General features: G+C 39.0%; 1 protein-coding gene across 3 annotated transcripts in view; it reads right to left on the bottom strand.

The window, feature by feature from the left end:
* COL14A1 (collagen type XIV alpha 1 chain) overlaps window positions 1-21,714 on the bottom strand; it is a 207,997-nt gene that overhangs the window by 91,211 nt on the left and 95,072 nt on the right. For all 3 annotated transcript variants that reach the window (XM_040625803.1, XM_008689298.2, XM_040625802.1), the window contains exons 21-25: window positions 19,170-19,292; window positions 16,264-16,413; window positions 13,217-13,333; window positions 5,076-5,222; window positions 1,243-1,299 (exon numbers count right to left, since the gene is read on the bottom strand). In XM_040625803.1, coding sequence (XP_040481737.1) covers window positions 1,243-1,299; window positions 5,076-5,222; window positions 13,217-13,333; window positions 16,264-16,413; window positions 19,170-19,292 — 594 coding nt within the window. The remainder of the gene's footprint in view (window positions 1-1,242; window positions 1,300-5,075; window positions 5,223-13,216; window positions 13,334-16,263; window positions 16,414-19,169; window positions 19,293-21,714) is intronic.

The following is a 21,714-nucleotide window of genomic DNA, read 5'->3' as shown; positions in this document are numbered from 1 at the left end:
CTCATTATACTTCCTGACAATCATTTCTTTCCTGTAGTCAAGGAGAAGCTTGACTTCATGACTGAGAAGGTTTTATCAAACATGTGGAATTACGGAGGAAAAAAAGTCCACCAATCTCAGTCCTCCAAAATAGAAAATGAAAGAATAGAAAAATGAGGAACTAAAGTGATTTAGAAATAGAAGTAGCAACAAATACTCTCAAATACCCACTTATTAGAAGAAAGTCCAAGTTATTACTCTAGGTACCCTATCCTCTGCTTATTGAGCCCGTAACTTCAGAGAGATTCAAATCCAGAAGGAAGGCACAGGACATAATGGAAGCAGATGAATCTACAACTTGATATGCATTTGGGCTAAGGCTGTAAGCCAACTTCCAGCCTTGCTCTTAAATTCTGTCTATGTCTTTCTTCCAACCATTGGTACTTGTTAAGAAATGTACGCTAATGCCAACCCGGGGAGACTATTATCAGTAGTTATTACTGATACCAACATAACAAGCAAGAAACACACCAACAGAAACCCACTCTACTATAAGCAGTTTTCAGTAGTCCTTTGTTGGTGTCCCTGTGCTGTTTCAGATTCTCTATGCCTGTCTTCCCCTTATTAGTGTGGATCATTGTGGTTGACTCTGTCTTATAATGAAACAATTTACTCTTCAATAATCTGAATCTTTTAATCTTAGGCCAGTTGCACACAAATATTCTATGAGATAATGTGCCTTTCTCCTTTCTTTAGGAAAAAAAAAACGCGCTTGGTTTTTATTTTATTAAGTGCAACTTTATTCCCTTAAAGCTATTTATAATACAGAATAAACCATCTCCAGGTGTGGTAATATTCCAGGGACAATAAGGATCTGGTAAGCTTGTTCTTCTAAGTTCTAAGATTCATAAAATTTTACAAATTTATGGTTTGAATTTAGAGCTGAAAAGATTCACAAGATCTGTTAATTATAAGCTTATTAAAGAAAATCTGGTCCTCTGTTACCAAGGAAAAATGAAATCAAGATTGGATTTCAACTTTGAAATGCGAGCAAAATCTATATGAAAATATACTCAAAATGAAAATTTTTCCTTAATAAATCAGAGAAAAAAATACATCAAAATGCATGAAGTAATTACCTCTGGGATATGAAATTGTGTTCTTAATTTTCTTCTTTGTACTCTTTTCTAAGTTTTAATGTTTAAGAAACAAAAGCAACAGAAACCCTGAACCTAAAATCACAGCATTATCATATTCTTTTACCTTCCTTTGCTGGTGGAATTGTCGGAGGAAAAGTCGGTGGCTGAGTAGGAGGTGACTCTGTAAAGTAGAGGGAAAAGGGACATTGATTAGCCACCACATCTGCGGAGAAGAGAGGGAGGTCATGGAGTAATAATTCTTCAGGGAAGTCAATGATTTTCACCATTGTCTTCTTGGAGAATTTAGTAAAGTTAGCGACTACTATAAATCAGCCACAGACTGTGAAAACTGGCTCCATCCATCCCCTAAAACTCAGACTGAAAGCCTGAGACACCATTTTGCCACAATTCAGTTTACCCAGCAGGAGTCAATGCAATCAAACTGTCAACTACAAAGTAGTTTTAATGCTGATTTAAGGCAAGACTCTTGCCAACCCGTTTCAGATTAATCTCTGGCTGCTTTCACACATATAATAAACTTCATTTCCATTCTCCCTGACTAAGGACTGACCATCAATCCTTGTTCAATAGCACTTTCCCCCCTTCTCACCCTGCTTCCCCAGGATGTGGTCCCCAGTGGAATCTAATTTGTTCTCTGTTCTGCTCAGGCTCTATCTGGAAAACTTTCACTGCTGTGGATGTGTATCCAGATCAATTCAACCTGGATGATGAGGGATGAGAAGTTCATGTAATATGCAAAGTGTGCTTGGCTAAAGGAACAGGGGATAGTTACATGAGAGAGGTGACTTTCACAGCAGTTCATGCGGCAAAGAGCAAGGAAATTATGGCATCATTAGGTAAACATCCTCAATGTTACTATATTCTTTTCTTGTTCTTATTTGGCACTAAAAATTTAAGAAAAACTGAGAAAATTCTTTTTATTATCTCTGATTGATATGAGGGAAAACTCTTGACTAATCATAGCCATTCACTCTGGAGACAGGTGAGCATCAAATAGCTGGAAAGATCTGAGTTTAGGCAGACTGATTACATGGTCAGGAATGTTGTAAAGGGAATTCCTTCACTGGCAGGAAGGTTGGAAGAGATGAATTTTAATTTTAAGGTCTCTTCCAATTCTAAGAGGCAACAAAATAAAATTATTTGAGTAAAATAATTCAACATTTTAAAAAATCAGATAATTTTATTACCAATATGGAAAATGTTTGAAATTAATTAGTATGTGAAATGACTCAAGTCACAGAATACCATGGTATGATCTTATTTGTGAAACAAAAAAAACCTATCAGATATATATGCATCTGATATATAAAATATATATCTCCATATCTCTATATAGATATAGATTAGATAGATTAATAGACAGGTAGGTAGGTAGGTAGGTAGGTAGATAGATAAAGGGAGAATTTCTTGAAGGAGACCAAGCTGGTACAAATGGGCACTTATGGGAAGGAAGAATGGGGGAAGAGGGAAGTCAACAAAACACTTTTTACCTTCTGTTCCATTATTATGGATATATATCACTTTTATCTTTTAAAGGCAATTTTTGAAGCTGAAAAGTGTCAAAAGTAAAGTAAAAACTGAGAAATATTAATACCAAAACTAGGACAGTAAAACTGTCTTGAAAGCACCATAAAATACTTCTAAAGCCAGATGTATTTATCTTTCTGTGGAAGTAGTGGGTCATCTTTATAATTGCCCATCTTCCTTAATGTGAAAATTGAGGCCTATCCTAAGTTCTAAATCCTAAGAACCAAATCAATGAGAAGCAATGGCAGACAGATCAATATGTTTGGGCAGAACATCTGGCCAAAGACTCTTTTGGGTAGGAAGAACCACAATGAACTCGTGACACATGTTTATATCCTCTATGTGGCATTCAGATGGTCCCTGTCTTTAATATGTGAGGGGTTGTCACATAGAAGAGGGAGCAGTCTTCATCTGCATTGATTCAGAAGGTTGAACTACAGCCAGTGGGTAGAATCTTACAAGAAGACAGATATCCCCAACATAAGGGAAACACATCAAAGAGAGCTACCCAAATCAACCCTGGGTTGGTAGTTAACACTTGCGGAGTTAAGGTTAGGGGATGGGAGGTTGAAGTAGACCAGGGATCGCAAACTCAAATATTTTTAAAGGTCAAGCAAGTAATGAAAATGAGCAAAGAACTAGCCCAGACATTAACAAGGAGCAAACTTGAGCGCACATATACTATGTAAAAGAGACAGCAGTTGGTTTCAGCAGATTGGCACCCTGATATGTGTGTCCTGTGTTGCCAAATCTTTTAAACTTTCAACAAATTCTTTAAAGCCTGGGGAAAAAATGTATGGCTCAGAGAAAGCCTATTTCATGGTGATATCTAACCCACGGCCATCACTTTGTGACTTCTAAGAAGATAGCCATGGTGATACCCAATATTTGTTCAGTAAGATACAGATAGAAAATTTCCTCAAAGATTCTCTTGGATGTTTACCACCACCACATGGGATAAGAAAGCAAGTATTAAATTTTACTGCTAAGTGAAAAGAAGCTCAGAGATGTGGAACTGCCCACAGCCACAATGTTAGAAAGGGTCCCAACCAAGTCTGTTTGACTTTAAATCTTGTGCACTACCAGGCCCCTAGTAACTTCAAAATTATATGATCCTCTATCCATAAAACAGAATTCTAATCAGCAATAAAAAGAAACATACTATTGATACAGCCTACAAGATAAATAAACCTCAAAAACATATGCTAGGTGAAAGATGCCAGGTGCATCTTTGAAATGTCCAGAAAAAGCAAATGTATAAGAAAAGAAAGCAAATAGCCTGGGACTGAAGATGGGACAAAGAATTGTGAATGAATGAGTATGAAAGATCTCTTTGGGTTGATGGAAATGTTCTAAAATTGGATTGTGGTAATGACTATACAACTCTTTAAATGTATGAAAAATCATTTAACTATACACTTAAAATTGGTGAATTTTATGATATATAGTTTATACCTCAAAACTATATATGCAATATAAGATGTGGAATATTTTAGTGTTACGAAATAAAATCTTCATATTAGAAAAAAAATTGGATGATTCCATTTATTATGCCTTCACTGTTTTTGAAGGTCACACATTGCTGATGCTTTCTTCCTGCCTGTGCCAGACCAACTGAAAGACCTATACATCGACAGAACTTTCCAAATGTCAGATATATGAGAGAGGGGCCAACCAAGAAAACCCATCACTCACCACCTATTCAGATACAAATCCTCAGGGACTTTGAATCTAAGTTCAAGATACTGAGTTAAGTACACAAACTTCCCCAGAATTCACTACAATTAAAACCATTTTCATGTTTGTGGCCCTTACGTCAGGAATCCTTGATTAAAAGCCATTCCAAGAAGTTGACACTCTCCTTGGTCTTTAGAACATGTCAAAAGTGCTTTGTTTTAATTTTATACTTTGCCTTTCCTTTCAGTACATCAGATCTGCAGCCAACTTGGAAAAAGTGCAAGGGCCTCTTAAGTAGGCAATAACTTGAGGGTCAGCCATTTGGAACATCTTGGCTCCATTCCCACCTCAGAGCTATGGTAATATGCCATTGTTTGAATGTCAGGACCCGGTCCTTAAACTTCATTTCACACTCTGCATACCACAAAAGTTCCTTATGGATATAGATCACAATAAAGGTCATTGTTTCAAGTACTCTGCTATCATATGGCCTTATGGTCCCTTGTGAAACATATGGAGGATGAAAAAAAAACCCATGCAGATGACATCAGTGGGCCACATGCAGTGAATTATGGGACTGGAGAAGAGGAAGAGAACTTGTATTACAGATATTCCTGGGCAGCAATAGCTAACATTTTTCTAACTGGAATAAATTTTTTGAACCAAAACAGGATGCCTGAAATACTATTTGTCCATGGAGACGGGGATCAGGAGAGGACACACTTGACTTACGTGTTTTTTCCATTATGCTCACACTGGGTCCCTCGATCTCCTGAAGCTTTGTGTAAACACTGATTTTATATTCTGAATCAGGCTGAAGTCCATAGAAGCAATGCCTGGTTGTCCCTCCACCCACAGTGGATTCTTGCTTTTTTGTGTCTATAATAAAACAAAACATACACACATGAATTTTTAAAAACAGCCATCAGTAGATGATTTGCTTCTAAAATGCTTAATATGCGTGGCCTAATCAGAGAACTCCAGGATGGATTTTACTTGTTTAGGTACTGTACCTTTTTCTAAAGAGTTAATACATCCACTGATTTTTTTTTTATAATTGAAAATCACATTTTCATATGGTCAAAAATGAGAATAAAAGACTTCTGAGATCAACACTTCAATGGAAAATTATTAGTGTATATAATTGTGTGTACATGTCATAATTGATCTTTTGGACAGGTGTGGAGATGAACGTATTTACTTTTTAAAAATTAGAATATTTGTTTATCAATATGGATCTCCAGAACACAGTCAACCAATTACAAATTGACAAAAAGACACATCCTTTTGGCCCCATACAACTTACTACCATGTGACGAGATGCCCTTCCTGGCAGTGGCCTAAAAACATAGGTATGCTGGGACGCCTGGCTGGCTCAGGCAGGAGAACATGCGTCTTTTAATCCTAGGGCGGTGAGTTCAAACCCCACACTGGGTGTGGAGCCTACTTAAAAAAATAAAATAAAAATATAGGTACAGAGTTAGGGATTATAGAATTCCAGGCAGTCTTACACCTGTGGATGAAACCTCCACTTCCTGGGTCTCAGAAACTTCATCCACGGGTCCAGATGATTTTCAAAACTGCCACAAAGGCAGGCAAGAGTTTGGAGTGGCACTGAGACAGCCAGGAAGTCCCCAGAATGCCCAATTTCCAGCCTTCATTTTTTTTCTCTTTTCTTATAATAATGTTTTTTTATTATATTATGTTAGTCACCATACAGTACATCCCTGGTTTCTGATGTAAAGTTCGATGATTCATTAGTTGCGTATAACACCCGGTGCACCATGCAATACGTGCCCTCCTTACTACCCATTACCAGCCTATCCCATTCCCCCACCCCCCTCCCCTCTGAAGCCCTCAGTTTGTTTCTCTGAGTGCATAGTCTCTCGTGCTTCAGACACATGAAAAAATGTTCAAAATCATTAGCCATCAGGGAAATTCAAATCAAAACCATACTAAGATACCACCTTACGCCAGTTAGAATGGCAAAAATTGACAAGGCAAGAAACAACAATTGTTGGAGAGGATGTGGAGAAAGGGGATCCCTCCTACATTGTTGGTGGGAATGCAAGTTGGTACAGCCACTCTGGAAATCAGTGTGGAGGTAACCTTAAAAAGTTAATAATTGAGCTACCCTATGATCCAGCCATTGCACTACTGGGTATTTACCCCAAAGTTACAGACGTAGTGAAGAGAATGGCCATATGCATCCCAGTGTTCATAGCAGCATTGTCCACAATAGCTAAATCGTGGAAGGAGCAGAGATGCCCTTCAACAGATGACTGGATTAAGAAGATGTGGTCCATATATACAATGGAATATTACTCAGCTATCAAAAAGAATGATTTCTCAACATTTGCTGCAACATGGACGGCACTGGAGGAGATAATGTTAAGTGAAATAAGTCATCCACCCCTCATTTCTGACACTCATGATTTATTTAATGGCAATGAAGACTCCTAGGAAGTTCCAAGGAGGCTTGATCCACTCTGAGAATCATTTTCTATTCTTTCAAAATCATAACTGAGTAAGCACATTCTGTAGAACTGTTTCCCAACTCCTGGTTCCAAAGTTCTTTTCCTACCAAAGAGACAGCCATATACAGCCCTCTCCACAAAGGACCTTCTCTTTCTTGTCTCCACCATGGCAGAAGCACAAAGAACCTAGTAGACCCAGTTTAACTGTTGGCTACTTTCTTCATTCCCATATTCACAGCAAAATGGCTTTGCCTTCCTGGAGAAATTAGTGCTGGCTTTTGGGTCTGGAGTCTAGGGTGGTTGGATTAATGATATTCATCATTTTCTGAGAGCTTACTGTGTGCCAGGTTCTGTGCTTTGTATTTCATGAAACAACAACAAGAACGATAATAATAGCCAATATTTAATGAGCATTATCAAGTGCCAGGCACTATTCTAAAGATTTTATGTGTATCGACTCATTTGATCCTTACGATATGTATAATTATCCCCAATCTAAGGACAAGAAACTGAAGGCCAGAAAAGTTAGTCACTTAATCAAGTCCATATGCTAAGTAGCAGAACTGAAATTAAATTCAGAGCTCTAACTCAGTCTCAGAGGACACTGCTTTAATTTCCATTAATATTTCATAAAATAGTGGAAGCTGCATGTATGGTGTTTCTAAATAAAGCAGTTTGAGAACTGCGGAATGCATATGAAATAAGCAAATGTGATAGCTGGCAGAGATCCAATGAGGATCCCTTATGATTCAGTGCTTTATCTCTCCACTGGATAAAGCTGCCTCCTTTGGCAGCTTTAATTACTGAAGGGTTTCAAGTGGGATTTCTTCATTGGCATAGAGTGTTTCTTTTTCTTTTTTTTTTTTGTAACCACATGGATAATTGGTTACCAGGAAGAATCAGTGCCACCACAAAAAGAACAATTACTTAAAAAGATCTAAATTGAGCTTTATTTCACCCATAAGTTGTATCTTCTACAGCTTTACTTCTAAGAATTTAAAAGCCTGTGTTTAAAACTACATTGATTGATCCATTACATATATTAGTGGTTAAAAAGAACTCCTTCAAAGTGTTAGTTGCACTTTATTAACTATAAACCAAATATAGAACACTTAAAAACAGAATGGTACAAAATACAAAAAATGTCAAGTAGTAACTTTTCTATTTTGAATGTATAATACCTATTAAATTTCAATCTATATTTTAATATGTATTGGAACAAAACATACATCTATTACAACACACATATATCGGAACAAACATGACATATGTCATTTAAAATTTGCCTGGACAAAATCCTTTTTTAAAAAATATAAATAAGATTTTTAAAATATAAATAAATTAAAGCCACTTGTTAAACGGAATTTGAATTTTTTTTTGTTTTTATGATTGAGAATATAAAGGAGTTTCAAAAGTGAACTTCATAATATAATCTTTAGTAATATATTTGTTCAGAATGAATTAAGATTTACTTCAAAAATTTTCTTATCATATATATTACCAAATGATGAAATAAAAAAAAGTTGTTCAGGTGTTTGTGAAATTACATCTCATTGTGACAGGAATTTGATAGTAAGAAAATGTTTATAAACACTGCACTCTCCTTTGCTCATGTCCAAGTTCAGTCTGTGGTTCCCATGCTCAGGACCCCACATGAACTGCTTCTTTCTAAACTTTACCTGCAATTTTGGAGCCTCTTGCAAGCTTTTGTGAGTCACCTATTAAACAAACATTCTATGGCATGGATATTAATCCATCTCCATAAAAGCTTCCAGGAACTCCCAGGAATCAATTCTAGAAAGTGCTTTTCTGTCATCTCTATTTCTCGTGATACTCATTCACTTTATAGACCCTCAACAATTGAATATAAATGGATTTTACTGCTAAAACAAAAAAAAAACCCTCAAAACATTGGAAAACTGGAATAAGCACTATAAAATTATTGGGAAACAGCATTGCTTTAATTCCCAATAATAACAAAGAGGGGTTACATGAATGGGGATGTATCCATGTTGCTTTTGGCATGTGTGATTTAGGCCTAATGGCTTTGCCTTAAAGGAAAACATTTAAACTGATCAAATGATGACTAATTTCCTCAACCCCTTGTGCCAAAAGCAGGGAGTTAATTTATTTTTTTGGAAAAGAAGAAATTCTGTCTTTGTGCCTTCATTCTTATGAAGCAAGGCTAAATACATCGTCTGGGTTATTATTCTGTTGATAACGATGCCACCAGCTTGACTCACCAAAATGTCCTATGAGTAGTTACTGAGATCCACAGGCAAATACTTTCCAAGATCCAGAATATTCTGCTGGAATTTTATGATATAAATACGTCCAATCCCCAGGTCTCTCAAATACCCTGGCCCGCACTCATAATGTCACTGCTCCAAGAAGTTTAATCTTGAGAAGATGTTTTGTGTCATATGATATTTTGCTTTGGATCTGGTGTCTGGTAAGGTAGGCTCTCCACTATGCTGTCGTTTTGTTTGTCAATGATACTGCGAAACTGGCATTTCAACACCCAAAGACAGAAGACAAGTTGAGCATCCATTGAAACCTTCCTTAAGCTCTCTAGAAAGAAATTCACCAAGTTATGGAGACTAAGAAGGGAATAAAGTATTTGGGACTATGTGGAATTTAAATACGTGAACTTAAAAGTAAATACCGTACCCAACGTTGGGTGCCAAGTCAACTCAACAACAGCTGGAGAGAGAGACAGAATCCCAGAGCATCCGCAGAACTAATGGAGGCTCTCACGGGGTTCTGAGCCACCCAAGACCAACCAAAAGTCGCTGACTTTGGTCTGTCCTACCATTAACCAAAAGCCTACAATTTAATTTGGCAAGTGGGTGAGTGACTCAAACACAGATTTATTTCTGTCTCTCCCGAGAGGACCTCATCCTTCTGGTAATCTTTCTTTCTTTTTTTTTTCTTCTTGGCTATAAAAAAAAGTCATAATATTTATATGAGTAGAGGACATCTGTTGTTTCTGCCTGTTTTGCATCTATTCCCTCTTTCTTTGAATCTGTTTTCCCCACTCTTGGTCTATGATTTGGGAAGAACTGAATAACAACCCTCCTCTCCTCCAGATACAGAGATGGGAGGCAACCAAGTCTGACCAGTCCGTTTATTTCATGCCCTTGAACTCAATGACAGATTTAGGGGCATGTGACCCAAGCCAAGCCAATATGACTCAGTTCCTGGACTTTCGTTGGAATTATTGAGAAAGAGAAGCTCTCTTTTCACTCAGACTGGTTAAGCTGTAAGCTGGGAGGATGTCATTCTGGATCTGACTGGAGCCAACTCAGAGAATCTGGCGGAGCATGAGCACAGAGCAGAAGAGAGCAAGACTTCGTCTTGATGGCATTGTTTAAACACTTAGATCCAGATGTGCCTGGTGCTAGACACTTCCAAACTTCCCAGTATATTAGTCAATTAATTGACTATTCACTTAAGTCCCTTTTATCTGCATTTCTACCATTTACAAACAAACCTGAACGCTACAGCCTACTTTAGTCACAAAAACCTTGGATATTTGTAGGTATCGCCTCAGATAAAACCCTCAAAAAAAGTAATTTTAGAGGAACTGAAGCCCAGAGAAGTTGACCAGCAATTATGGTTAAAACAGAGGCCTCTCCACTGACTTCATCTCAGAATACAAATGCACATGACCAGACCATGGGGACTACATTTAAAAAGAGAGAGAGAAAAACAACTGGAAAAAATTACCTGTCAAACAGGAGGAATTTGTCAGAAGCATTCAAAAATAGGTCACTCTGGGACAAAGCTTATCTCTATCACATGGAGGAATTAGATCCCATTCCTCTCTAGTATCTCCTCAGGGGTGGATAGGACTAAAATTTCTGCACAGGCAACGTATGTAGCCTATGGGAGCTATTACCAAGTTAAAACAAAGAGGGCTCTGAAACGCATCTGCCTATGGAAGATTCTACATCTGACCAGAAGTCCTTCAAAGGCACCAATCTGAATAACGGTTGCATTTCTTTGGAAAGTAACGGAACTCCACCTAAAATCAAGCTCATAGATACAGAGAGTAGATTCCTGGTTGCCAGAGGCAGGAGTTGGGCTTGGGGGCAGGGCGGGGGGAAGGGGAGGGGTCATAGGAGAAATCAGTGAAGGAGGTCAAAATGTTAACAAAAGAAAGAAAAGAAACACAACCTAATTCTTCCCGACTCTAGGGTAGGAAGACTATTCCTTGATCGAAACTATATATTAAAATATTTAAACATACTCCCTACAGCTATCCCCACGCTTCCTCCCCACCCCTAACACTCCTCTTTGAGGCTGTGAATTAGAAACTGTTGTTGTCCGTTAATTAATATTATTCAGTTAGACAACTGGGTGAATGAGATGTAAGCTAATTGGACTCATAAATCTCCCAGCTATAAATGCTGACGAAAAATCAATTGAGCAACACTTTGTTCATTCTTGTTTAATTGAGGCTATCAAGACTCAGTTGAAGAGGTTTTTGACAGCCTGGAAATAATACTGAGGGAGTACAAGTTAACTTCACTTGAAGATAAGAAGGAAATGTGGACTCATATTTTTTTTTTTTCTAACAAAGGTCTTGGCTTCAGAAAGAGCTTTTTGAGGTTTTAGACTACCAGATCAATGTTATCAGACATATCCATCATATCCTCTGATAAAAATCCCAATGCTAGTTTGCAAATATGCTAAAGACATTTAATTTAAAAAAGACTTATGGAGCTCCCTAATTCTATTGATAAAGCCAGTTTTGATATATCTTTTTGTCAGTCTATATAATTTTTATGAAAGACAATGAATATCCATAGGAGCCTATGTCCCTTCATCTCAACTTCTTAAATGATATTCTTGGATTGAATCTCTGGAAAAGTAAGTAATTTAATCATCTGAATTAAAAAATAAATAAATAAAAGGTTAAAAAAATTGTGGGGTAGTTTGGGAGTGTGACTTTTATCCTTAGTATTTTTTAAAAAGCCTAACCAATACCACTAAATGTCAGCCCTTCTATATGAAAATGTGACTTAAGTGGTTTTCTAACAATAGATGAAACATAACTCCTCAAGATTTTATACTTGTTTCTTCAACAATTGCATGGCTTTTATGTGCTTTTGCTTAAACATCCCATAAATCATTAAATACAACCACAAAATCCATATGACTTCTCCTGACTTTTCCTTACTCAGTGTTTATTCCAGAATAAGGCCACTCCCGTATGTTTAGTCATGCCAGCCTGAAGAGATCCTTATAGGTTCACACATAGGGAATCAAGGAGTTCGTGGCTTAGCACTTCTATTGAGACAATGCCTTGGCTGGGTTTGGCAGGAGTCTCTTCTCGTGTTGCTTATGTCCTATTCTGACAGTCTCCATGTATTTCCAAATGCTCTCACCGCTCTACTAATCTGTGCTTTCCCCTCTCTGGATTAGACCAAAAGTGAGACTTCTGCACTTTGGATGTAGTTATAGCCCAAGATATGGGCTACTAAGCCCAGTCCCATTCAGACCCCCCAAGTTAGCTCCTTCTGCTCTTTTAAATGAGGAAACCACAATCACTTGTCCAGAAAAAAAATTTTTATGAATTTTATTACCAAATTTGAAAGATTAGAAGAATCACTTGGGATTCTCCAGTGTCTCCTAGAGTCTCCCCCAAATAACAAGACACATCTTTTCTACTGATAATACAAATCAGATCAAAGTAATCTTCATTATTTGATCTCATCTTCTGAATACTATCCAAGCTGCTCATGTGTTATCAGGATTAACAGTCCTTAGAAACTCACTTTTTGGGAATCAGCCTTTTGTTGTTGTTCTTGAAACTTTTAATTGAAATTAGCAGACATTTTTAGTGTTTCAACTTTGAAACTGAGTCCCAAATTGTAGCTGGACTTGAGAATGGTAATACTGGAAAACCTGCCCACAATGGCATAGATACATTAAACTGTAAACGAGTTTGTTGTTCCCCAACTATCCCCCCAAATAAAAAGAAAAACATTAAAGGCAAATTGAGCTCCCCATGGAGTATATACCAAAATAATAGCACCGTATAATTCTACTGTGTGTTGTCTTGGCTGTTTGTCTCCTACTACCAAGAGCAACTAGCATTTCTCTGGAGCTTAACATGTGCAAAGCACCATTGCAAGAATCTCACGTGGGTTTATCTCAGCGTAAGCCTCAGAGAATGCCACAAGATTGGCATGGTTATACCCATTAAACAGATGAGAAAAGGATCATTTAGAGAGATTAAAGAATTGGTTAACTAGCCATTCTGACTCCATATTCTGTATGATCCATAATATAAACGTGAGGGCTCTGGTCTAATGTTACCTACATATTGTCCACAGAGATTGGCACAGAGCCAAGTACGAGTGTCTGACAAAGTCAGGTTGTACTTACCCTGGAGTGATTCTATAACCACCCTATAGGCAGTGGCATGACGATGTACTTGCCACCGAGCACACAGGCTGGTCATCTGAATCTGGTCTGCTTGAAGATTGGTCACACCCAAAAACACTAGAAGGAAATGGAAACATACCTATGTCACGCTACAGACAATGGCACAAATGTCCCCAAGTCTGAAGTGAACTTTAACACAACACAACTCTAATTCAAAGTTCCCATAGCCAATGAAGGGAAATCCATCAACTCAAATAGTCAGGGCACAAAAGATAGCTATTTTATTACTGGAAAGAGCAGTTGCAAAACATTATGGATATTATGGCCTGTCTGATATTTGTACACAAAAAAGGAACTATCTATTCACATGGAAAAGACCAGATGTAATGGATGGTGAAGTTCTGAGTGATTTTTAATCTTCGCTCTTTATTTATTTGTGTTTTCTAAATATTCCACAACTAATATATAATGCTTTTATAACTAAAAATTAAATACAATATACACTTATCAACCCCTGAAGGATGGCCTTGGCTTAAATAAAAGAGACAAAAAAATTGACAAAAGGGAAGTATTACTCAAACAGGTGCAATTTCACAAGGACGGGCCTTCAAAATGTGATTGAAGGAGATGAACACATTTTTGAAAATGTAAAAACGAAAGATTTAATACATAAAAAATTATAAAAAGCAAATACACAGAGTCCTATTCACCGTAGAACACTGTGATACACAAAAATGAGTCACAGAAGTGTTCTTTGGGGAAGCAATAAAAATGGTGTTTCTCCAATACCAGAAAGGAGTATCTGGTATTTATCATTCAGACTCAAGCAGAAAAAGTAGAAAATTAATATTTATTTTCTCTGATGATGTCTGATTTTTATCCACATCATTTTCTCTTACTTTTCCCTCTCTCTTAGCTCTCTCATATGATAAAAATGGTTTAAAATTCTTTTTCAGGATGGTAAAAATAATCTTGTCTAATCAAAATGTACATCTTTACATTGTTCCTTTCTGTTAGATGAGAGAGACCTCTTTTCCTCAGGCCAAAAAAATGAGCCCTTCTGTTCCATAAAAAAAAAAAAAAAAAAAGGAAATTGTTGATGATTAATGTCACCGCACTAAATTTAAAAAACACTTTAAATTAATTTATTTGCATTGTATGGGCTTTTACTTTGCTTGGAAGAAAAAGAAAATAAATTAGAAGCTCATCTAATTTTTACTTTAAGGACAGAATATAAAAAAATTCAATACTCTCTTTTAAGATATATTTGGAATACCCAATGTATTTATTGAAGGAGAGAAGAGGGATGGGACAGGAGGAGAGAAGCAGAGAAAAGAGGATAGAAAGAGGCAGGACAGAGCAGAGAGAACAGAGGTCAATAAAAAAATCATAGAGACAGAAAAAGTGGCCCAGAGAGAAAACCCAGTGATCTAGAGAAGAAAATGAAGATAAGCCAGTGAAGGGAAGAGAGGGGGTGGGAAAATGAGCAGGGGCATCTAGGGTGCTCCTAAGGAAGGACGGTGGGATTGCTAAAATAGATCCCATGGAGGTTACCCTAGCACCTAGAATGGCATTACTTCACCAGCCAAGTACAAGATCAGAACCACAGGCCAAAGTCTTTCTAGATCTGCTGAAGACAGACTATTTCTTTTGAGATTAAATTGATTCCATAATCCAGCCTTTAAGGTCTTAAAATAATCCATGAAAAAAAAATTCAAGAAGCCTCCTCTAATGAAAAGCCTGGCCCTATCTAAAATGTTGGTGGCCAAATATAGGTGGCTTGGGGTCTGGTTTAATATATGCCCCATTCTTGCATCATTCCATTCATCAAATAAATTATTTGATAGGGATGAGAGTAATTTATAGGCCAACGGTATAAAGCACAATTATCACAATAATAATAATGGTTATTCACTAGTGCTTGCCATAGGGTAGACACTTTTACCCATTATTTCTGCGAGCCTCACAATCAGCCTGTTATCTTCGTTTTAGAGTTGAGAAAACTTGAGCTCAGAGAAGTGAAGTCCTTTGCTCAAGGTCACAGCTAATAAGTGGCAGCTTTAAGGCTTTTACTTTTGACTACCCTTCTCAAGTGTGGGGCACGCACAGCTGAGCACTCAGCATGACTTTAATGAGCACACAGCCACGCCATGTTTATTTTCATTATGCATGTATTATCTTGAATGTGTATTAAAATACTGGTCTTCTGTTTAGGATAATGATGCGGGTTTTGAAAAGTATTTAAGTTAAAAAAAATCTAAGTCGATTTAAAGAAATCTATTAAACAGATGGTGTGGAAGGATAACAAACATGAGGAATATGGAACATACATGCTGGAGTTTGGAAAACATTGCATTTTACCACGGGTGTCTGCAAGTGGTATATGCCAATGAGAAGTCCCAAATGGTGTGCAGACAGCATGAAAACCCTTAAAAGGTACAGAAGAAAGTCCTTTTTGTATCTTTCGTGGATGGCAAGTGCGTGTGTGCGTACGTGAAGTCCCAGATGGTGTGCAGACAGCCAAGTACAAGATCAGAACCACAGGCCTTAAAAGGTACAGAAGAAAGTCCTTTTTGTATCTTTCGTGGATGGCAAGTGCGTGTGTGCGTACGTGTGTGTATGTACACACGCATGTGCATGTTCACGTAAGGGGGGAGGGGCAGAGACTTCGAGAAAAGGCAAACTTCCCCCACCCCCAACCCCCTCCGGCCCAACTTTGACTGGCGTTGGCCATGTCAGGCTACAGGCTGGTTGGAAAATTCCACTTAATGTGAAAAATGCCAACAAAGACTTTCCAGAAGGAAATCCTACCCGCCACCATCAAGTATATTTGAATGCCAGGTTCTGACATTCAGTCTGCCAACCAGGACGCTGAACTACAGCCCTGAGTGAGGAGCACACCTTTCTTTCCATGAAACACCATCCAGAAAGGGCAATGCTGAGGAAAATAAGAACCAACTGCCAAGTTGAAGCAGGGGTTGAGTTACAGTGAAAACAAAGCAGCAAAACCACATGCAGGGGCTGAGGCAACGGGACATCAGTCTTACGTGTTTTCACCACGCCTGTCAGAGCATCGCCGAAGCCCGAGGCCTGGGAGGCAAATATTTTCACATTGTAGTCCATTCCGCTGAGGAGGTTTGTGATAAGAATGGTATTAATGCCAGCTCCCACAAAAGTTTCCAGGGTTGGGCCAGCAACTAAGGGAGAAAGAGTGATTTCAGTTACACCGGAAAACGGAAAAATGGAAACACTCCTGACGGGAATTGTACTGATTCGACTGTGTTTCAGTTGCCCAGAATTACATAGAAGAGAAACAGCAGAGCTGGATTTGAACCCCGTCTGGCTCTGAGGCTTAAATACCTGACTACCATGCTAGGGCTCTTTTTAGGGATCGAGCCCTTTTTCTCAAATACAGTTCTTTCCCTAGCGCTAACTCAGAGAAGCTGGTCCACCTCACGATCCACTAGTTGCCATTTTGTAAGGCCTTCACAGTGAAACTACTACATTGCCATAGGCTTTGGGGCACTTGCCAAACTGAAGAAGTCATTCTCAATTGTTCCTTCTCAGACACCCAGCCTTGTCCCCAGCAGACATGCAAGAGGCAGTAGCAGCAAATTTTATCATGGACACTATGCTATACCTTGCCACATGGGGGTCTAGCATAAATGTTACCACTATTAGTTCTAGCCCCTCCTCTTAGCATTTTTAAGAACAGACAGATGACACTATTATTCCAAGGCCTTTGACCAGTTGGCTTCTTCGGGTCTTTACATTTTCACCTCTTTTTCAGCTCAATGGACTATTTGATTTAGCATTAAAAACATGACTTGCTAAGTCCTATCCAAACTTATTTACCTCCTGTGTTTTCCCATCTGTGCTCATTCTTTAAGAGTTTTGAGTTACTAACGAGTTCCTAAAATACTCCTTACTTTACTTCAGAACCCCCTTCCCACAATGTATTTATATACTTCTGCATGTACATGTTAGCTCAGTAGTGATTTTCTCATGCACCAAAATCTCAATTCAAATGACCACATACAATTCTTCCACTTAACTCAGAGCAAGATTTCTCAAACTCAGTGCTATGGGTATTTTGGGCTGGATAATTCCTTTTTTTTTTTTAAGATTTTATTTATTTATTTGACAGAGATAGAGACAGCCAGCGAGAGAGGGAACACAAGCAGGGGGCGTGGGAGAGGAAGAAGCAGGTTCCCAGCAGAAGAGCCTGATGTGGGGCTCGATCCCATAATGCTGGGATCACGCCCTGGGCCGAGGGCAGACGCTTAACCGCTGTGCCACCCAGGTGCCCCTGGACTGGGTAATTCTTAATTCTGGGGTGGTGGGAGGCAGGTACTGTGATGTGTCAGATGCCTAACAGTACCTGTCAGATGCCAATAGCAACCCCCCACCCTCCCAAGTTGTAGCAATCAAAAATCTCTCTGTTGGGCAGCGAAACTGCATCAATCGACTACCACTGGCCTAAATCAAAACTATTTTCCCTCAGAAAATCTGATAAATATTTACAAAATGGTCCAAAGAACGACTCTAGCAAGGCCATTTCACGAATTAACACATGCCTCAGGCCTAAAGAAAAGCAACCAAAAAATTGATGATGGATCGTAAAGAATCAGTCTTGAGCAGGCCAGTGCATCTGTGGTATAGTCTCGCTATTTTATTTCAGTTCATAGAGGTGTTTGTCTGGAGAAATTGGAGGTGGGGGTATTTTACTTGTATGGACCTGGATAACAGGACACAACAGAAAAAGCTGGGAAGTGTTCCAGAGGCAAGAGCAACACCTCAGAGGACACATTGAGCCTAATGTGCTCTTTGAGGGCAGAAAAAGTTTTTGAATGGCCCAAAGAACGTTCTTTAAATTTTCTTGCCAAATCGGTAAACACAATGAGAACCCCTTTCTTATGAATAATCAGAGTTGAAGGCCCAGGTCCAGAAAATGGACAAGACCACTTTAATATCTATTTTTAGTTTCCCGTTTAAACTTCACAGAATTACTGAATGTCAGGAGTTGATTGTGTAACAGGTGCCTCATCTCTCCAGACATACGGACCAAGGCCACGACCGCCCCTTTTGGCGCCATTCTCTTGCTTTCAGGATGGAAAGATGTGGCAGGTAAGGAGAGACAGATCTCACCAAGGTGGTTAAAAGGCTGATGGAAAAGGCTTTTACTACCACAACCTTAGGGCTTTGATGAATTTTATACAGTTTCCAAATTTTATAATTTCCAATATACTTTTGAAAATGAAGAAACTAAGAAGTTGGTAAGTCAACTTTTTCCTACTAATCCAAAAAGTAAGTCAACTTCTTCCTACTAACCCAAGAAGTAAGAGGTAGAAGAGGAATTAGAAATTAGAAATTCCAGGGGTGCCTGGGTGGCACAGCGGTTAAGCGTCTGCCTTCGGCTCAGGGCGTGATCCCAGCGTTATGGGATCGAGCCCCACATCAGGCTCCTCCGCTATGAGCCTGCTTCTTCCTCTCCCACTCCCCCTGCTTGTGTTCCCTCTCTCGCTGGCTGTCTGTCAAATAAATAAATAAAATCTTTTTTTTTTTTAAAGAAATTAGAAATTCTGAATAGTTAAGGCTTATATATCCACTGAGCCATAGAAGCTTCCTATTCCTACCGAGTCAAGGCTTCCTTCGGCCGTCTCCCTGTCTCGGGTGCGCCTAGGTTAGATGTATAACAGGTATGTTTTCTGCCCATAAACATGCCCAGTCATTTTTTAGGTGGGATCATAACTTCATTGTTCTGATAATATCTACCCTAACACTGACCATACAAGGAAAAAACATCTTTTTTTCAAAAAAGGTAAGACCCTTCCCACTTCTCAAAACTAAAGATAAAAGCAAAGACAGAAAATCAAAACAAAAACAACTTATCTTAAAAACCATTTCAGATGCCTAATCATGGTAACAACATTTTTTACTAAGCATTACTTACCACTAACAGGTTTGTAGACAATCCTATAGCCCTTTACGGGGGAAGGTGGGGGATCCCAAGTAATGCGCAACCTGTTATACCATTCTTCTGACACTCGGAAGTTTTGGGGACCCGAGGGTGGCACTGAGCAGAGAAAAGGAAAAACCGTGTTTTAGTGTGGTTTCCATCTTTACAAAATACACTGTTAACAAAATCTAAGCTAGCTTCCCATGTTAAAAATATTTACAAGTAAAAATGTATTAAAACACACAGTGAGATTTTGAGAGTCTGTGGTTGTTCCAAAAATTAAATATATAGAAAATAAGTTCTTGTGGTGGAACACCTTCATGTGAAGATCAGTAGTTCACTCAAGGCCATTCTCGTTCCTATTTCTTCAGTTTATTTTGAGTAAAACCGAACTGAATAGTGTTTATTAAACATTTCTGTCTGTACACCACTGTGTTCCACTATCAAAGTATGTTTGTACAGCGATATCAAGGGTGCTCGCACCGTGGTAATGATGGTGATTCTAGGAGGGAAGATTCTGGTGATTTTTTTTTTTTTGCTTTCATCTTCATATTGCCTATATCATTGGAATTATATATTATCATTTACCAATTTTTTATCAAAACATTAAGCCGTTTATGTGGAGAACCTTTGTAAACCATTGTGCATATTGACAGATACTATCATCATCATTTTGGTTACTGTTGATGGAACGTAGTTGTGTTGACCACTGCTTAGAATAAGAAGATCATCTGCTAACACCTGGAAATAATTTTACTCTATAGATATTGTTACATGTGGTGGTATTTCTGCAATAAGATTTAAGTCATAGTTCCATAGTAAAAGTCTTTAAATGGTTCTTACTTGTGTGAGTGCATATATTTGCTCTTCATGGAAGCCTTTTACATAGTATGCTCATTTTTTACATATGAAAGTTAAAACCAGATCTTTGAGCCCAGGTCAGAAGCAGCTAGATGGAGCCCCTTTGACTTCCCATAGCCTCCCTCCCCTCCCTTTTCCTCCTCTTCCTACAGTGGCAGGCTTTATGGTGACTTTATGGAACATTAAAGTGTTAAAAATAATCCAAAACCGACTTAGAACTGCAGAATCCACTAGGCTTATCTTAAACCAGCAGCAACAGAATTTTAATGACTTGTTCACTTACTTGAAAAATCCACATTTAAGTGCCCAAATACAGAATTGAGGCCTTGCCATCATTCTGCACCTAGTCATACGTATTTGTTTGGTAACTGCGGTGGATTAAAGATGGGTGCAGGATTTTTAACCCTCCTTCCACTGAGTGGCGGAGGCTAAGGCCCTCCTTTCGAATTTGGGTAGGTTTTATGAACACCTCGCCCAACAGACTACAGCAGAAGTGACCCTGTACCAGCACCAAACATAGCCCTAAACTGTCCTGACAGTTTCCACTCTCTACCTCTTGGACTCTTGCTCTTAGAGTCCTGAGTCATCACATAAGAACTATGACTCTCCTGCTGGAAACAGCACATGGAGAGGCTCGGAGACCACATGGAAAGAGAGAGGCTCAGCTGGGGCCAGCCTTCCAAGCATCCCCACCAACATGTGGGGTAGGCCAGACACGTGGGTAAAGTTGTGTTGGATGTTCTAGACCGACCCAACCACAGGTGACCTTCATACCGTGTGGAGCAGAATTTCCAGCAAGCCCGGCCTAGTTTCCTGACCTATAAAATCAAGCACTAGAAGAAAATCGTTCCTATTTTAAGCCACTGGGTTCTGGGGTAGTTTATGCAAGTACAGACAGCCACACTGTAATGCAGACGGCTAAGACTTTGCAGTGCCTTTAACCAACGGTGTGCTCCTTGGTGCACGCTCCTCGCTTGACCGTCACGGCCAATTCACCCAAAACAGACACTTAGTGGTGCCCCCCCTGTGCCACCCAGCGCTGCAGAAGCTTTGCATGAAGAGGCAAACAGTATGGATGAGGTCCTGGCCTTTTACGATGTTGCTCTCCGAGGAAGGGAGACAGACAATGGACTCAGAAACACATGAGTAAATAAGAAAATATCAGACAGTCATTAGTGCCATAACATGATAAAACAACAACAACAAAGCAACAACTACAAAAACAGGCTGATAGCTCAGAGAGTGGGCGCTACGTTGCCGGGAGTGGTCAGAAAAGTCTGAGGAGGTGACTTTGAGCTGGAACCAAAATGACAAGAAAAAGCCCCAAATGCAAACATCTGGGGAAGGATTTTCTGTACGGGAGGAATGGTTAGTACATTGGTCCTAAGGCAGGAGCAAGCTGAAGATGTCCAGGGAAGAGCAGGAAAGGAGGTATGGCTGGGGCATTTGTTAGGAGGTGAGATTAAGGAAATTGGCAGGCTCCAGGTCTCAGAGCACCTTGTAAGGCCGCAGGAAGGACGTTGGATTGTATCCTGAGTACAATGGGAGGCCATTGGAAGGCTTGACACAGAGGTCTGACATGAGATAATTTGTATTTCGAGAAGCTTCTTGGGCTTCCGGGAGGAGAACGAAGGATCCAAGAGTAGAAACACTCATTTTAGTGACAAGAGAGTGAGGC

Source organism: Ursus maritimus, unplaced genomic scaffold, assembly GCF_017311325.1.
Source record: "Ursus maritimus isolate PB19 unplaced genomic scaffold, ASM1731132v1 scaffold_9, whole genome shotgun sequence".
NCBI lineage: Eukaryota > Metazoa > Chordata > Mammalia > Carnivora > Ursidae > Ursus > Ursus maritimus.
The sequence above is the reverse complement of the archived record's forward strand: the minus strand, read 5'-3'. Positions and strand labels throughout refer to the sequence as shown.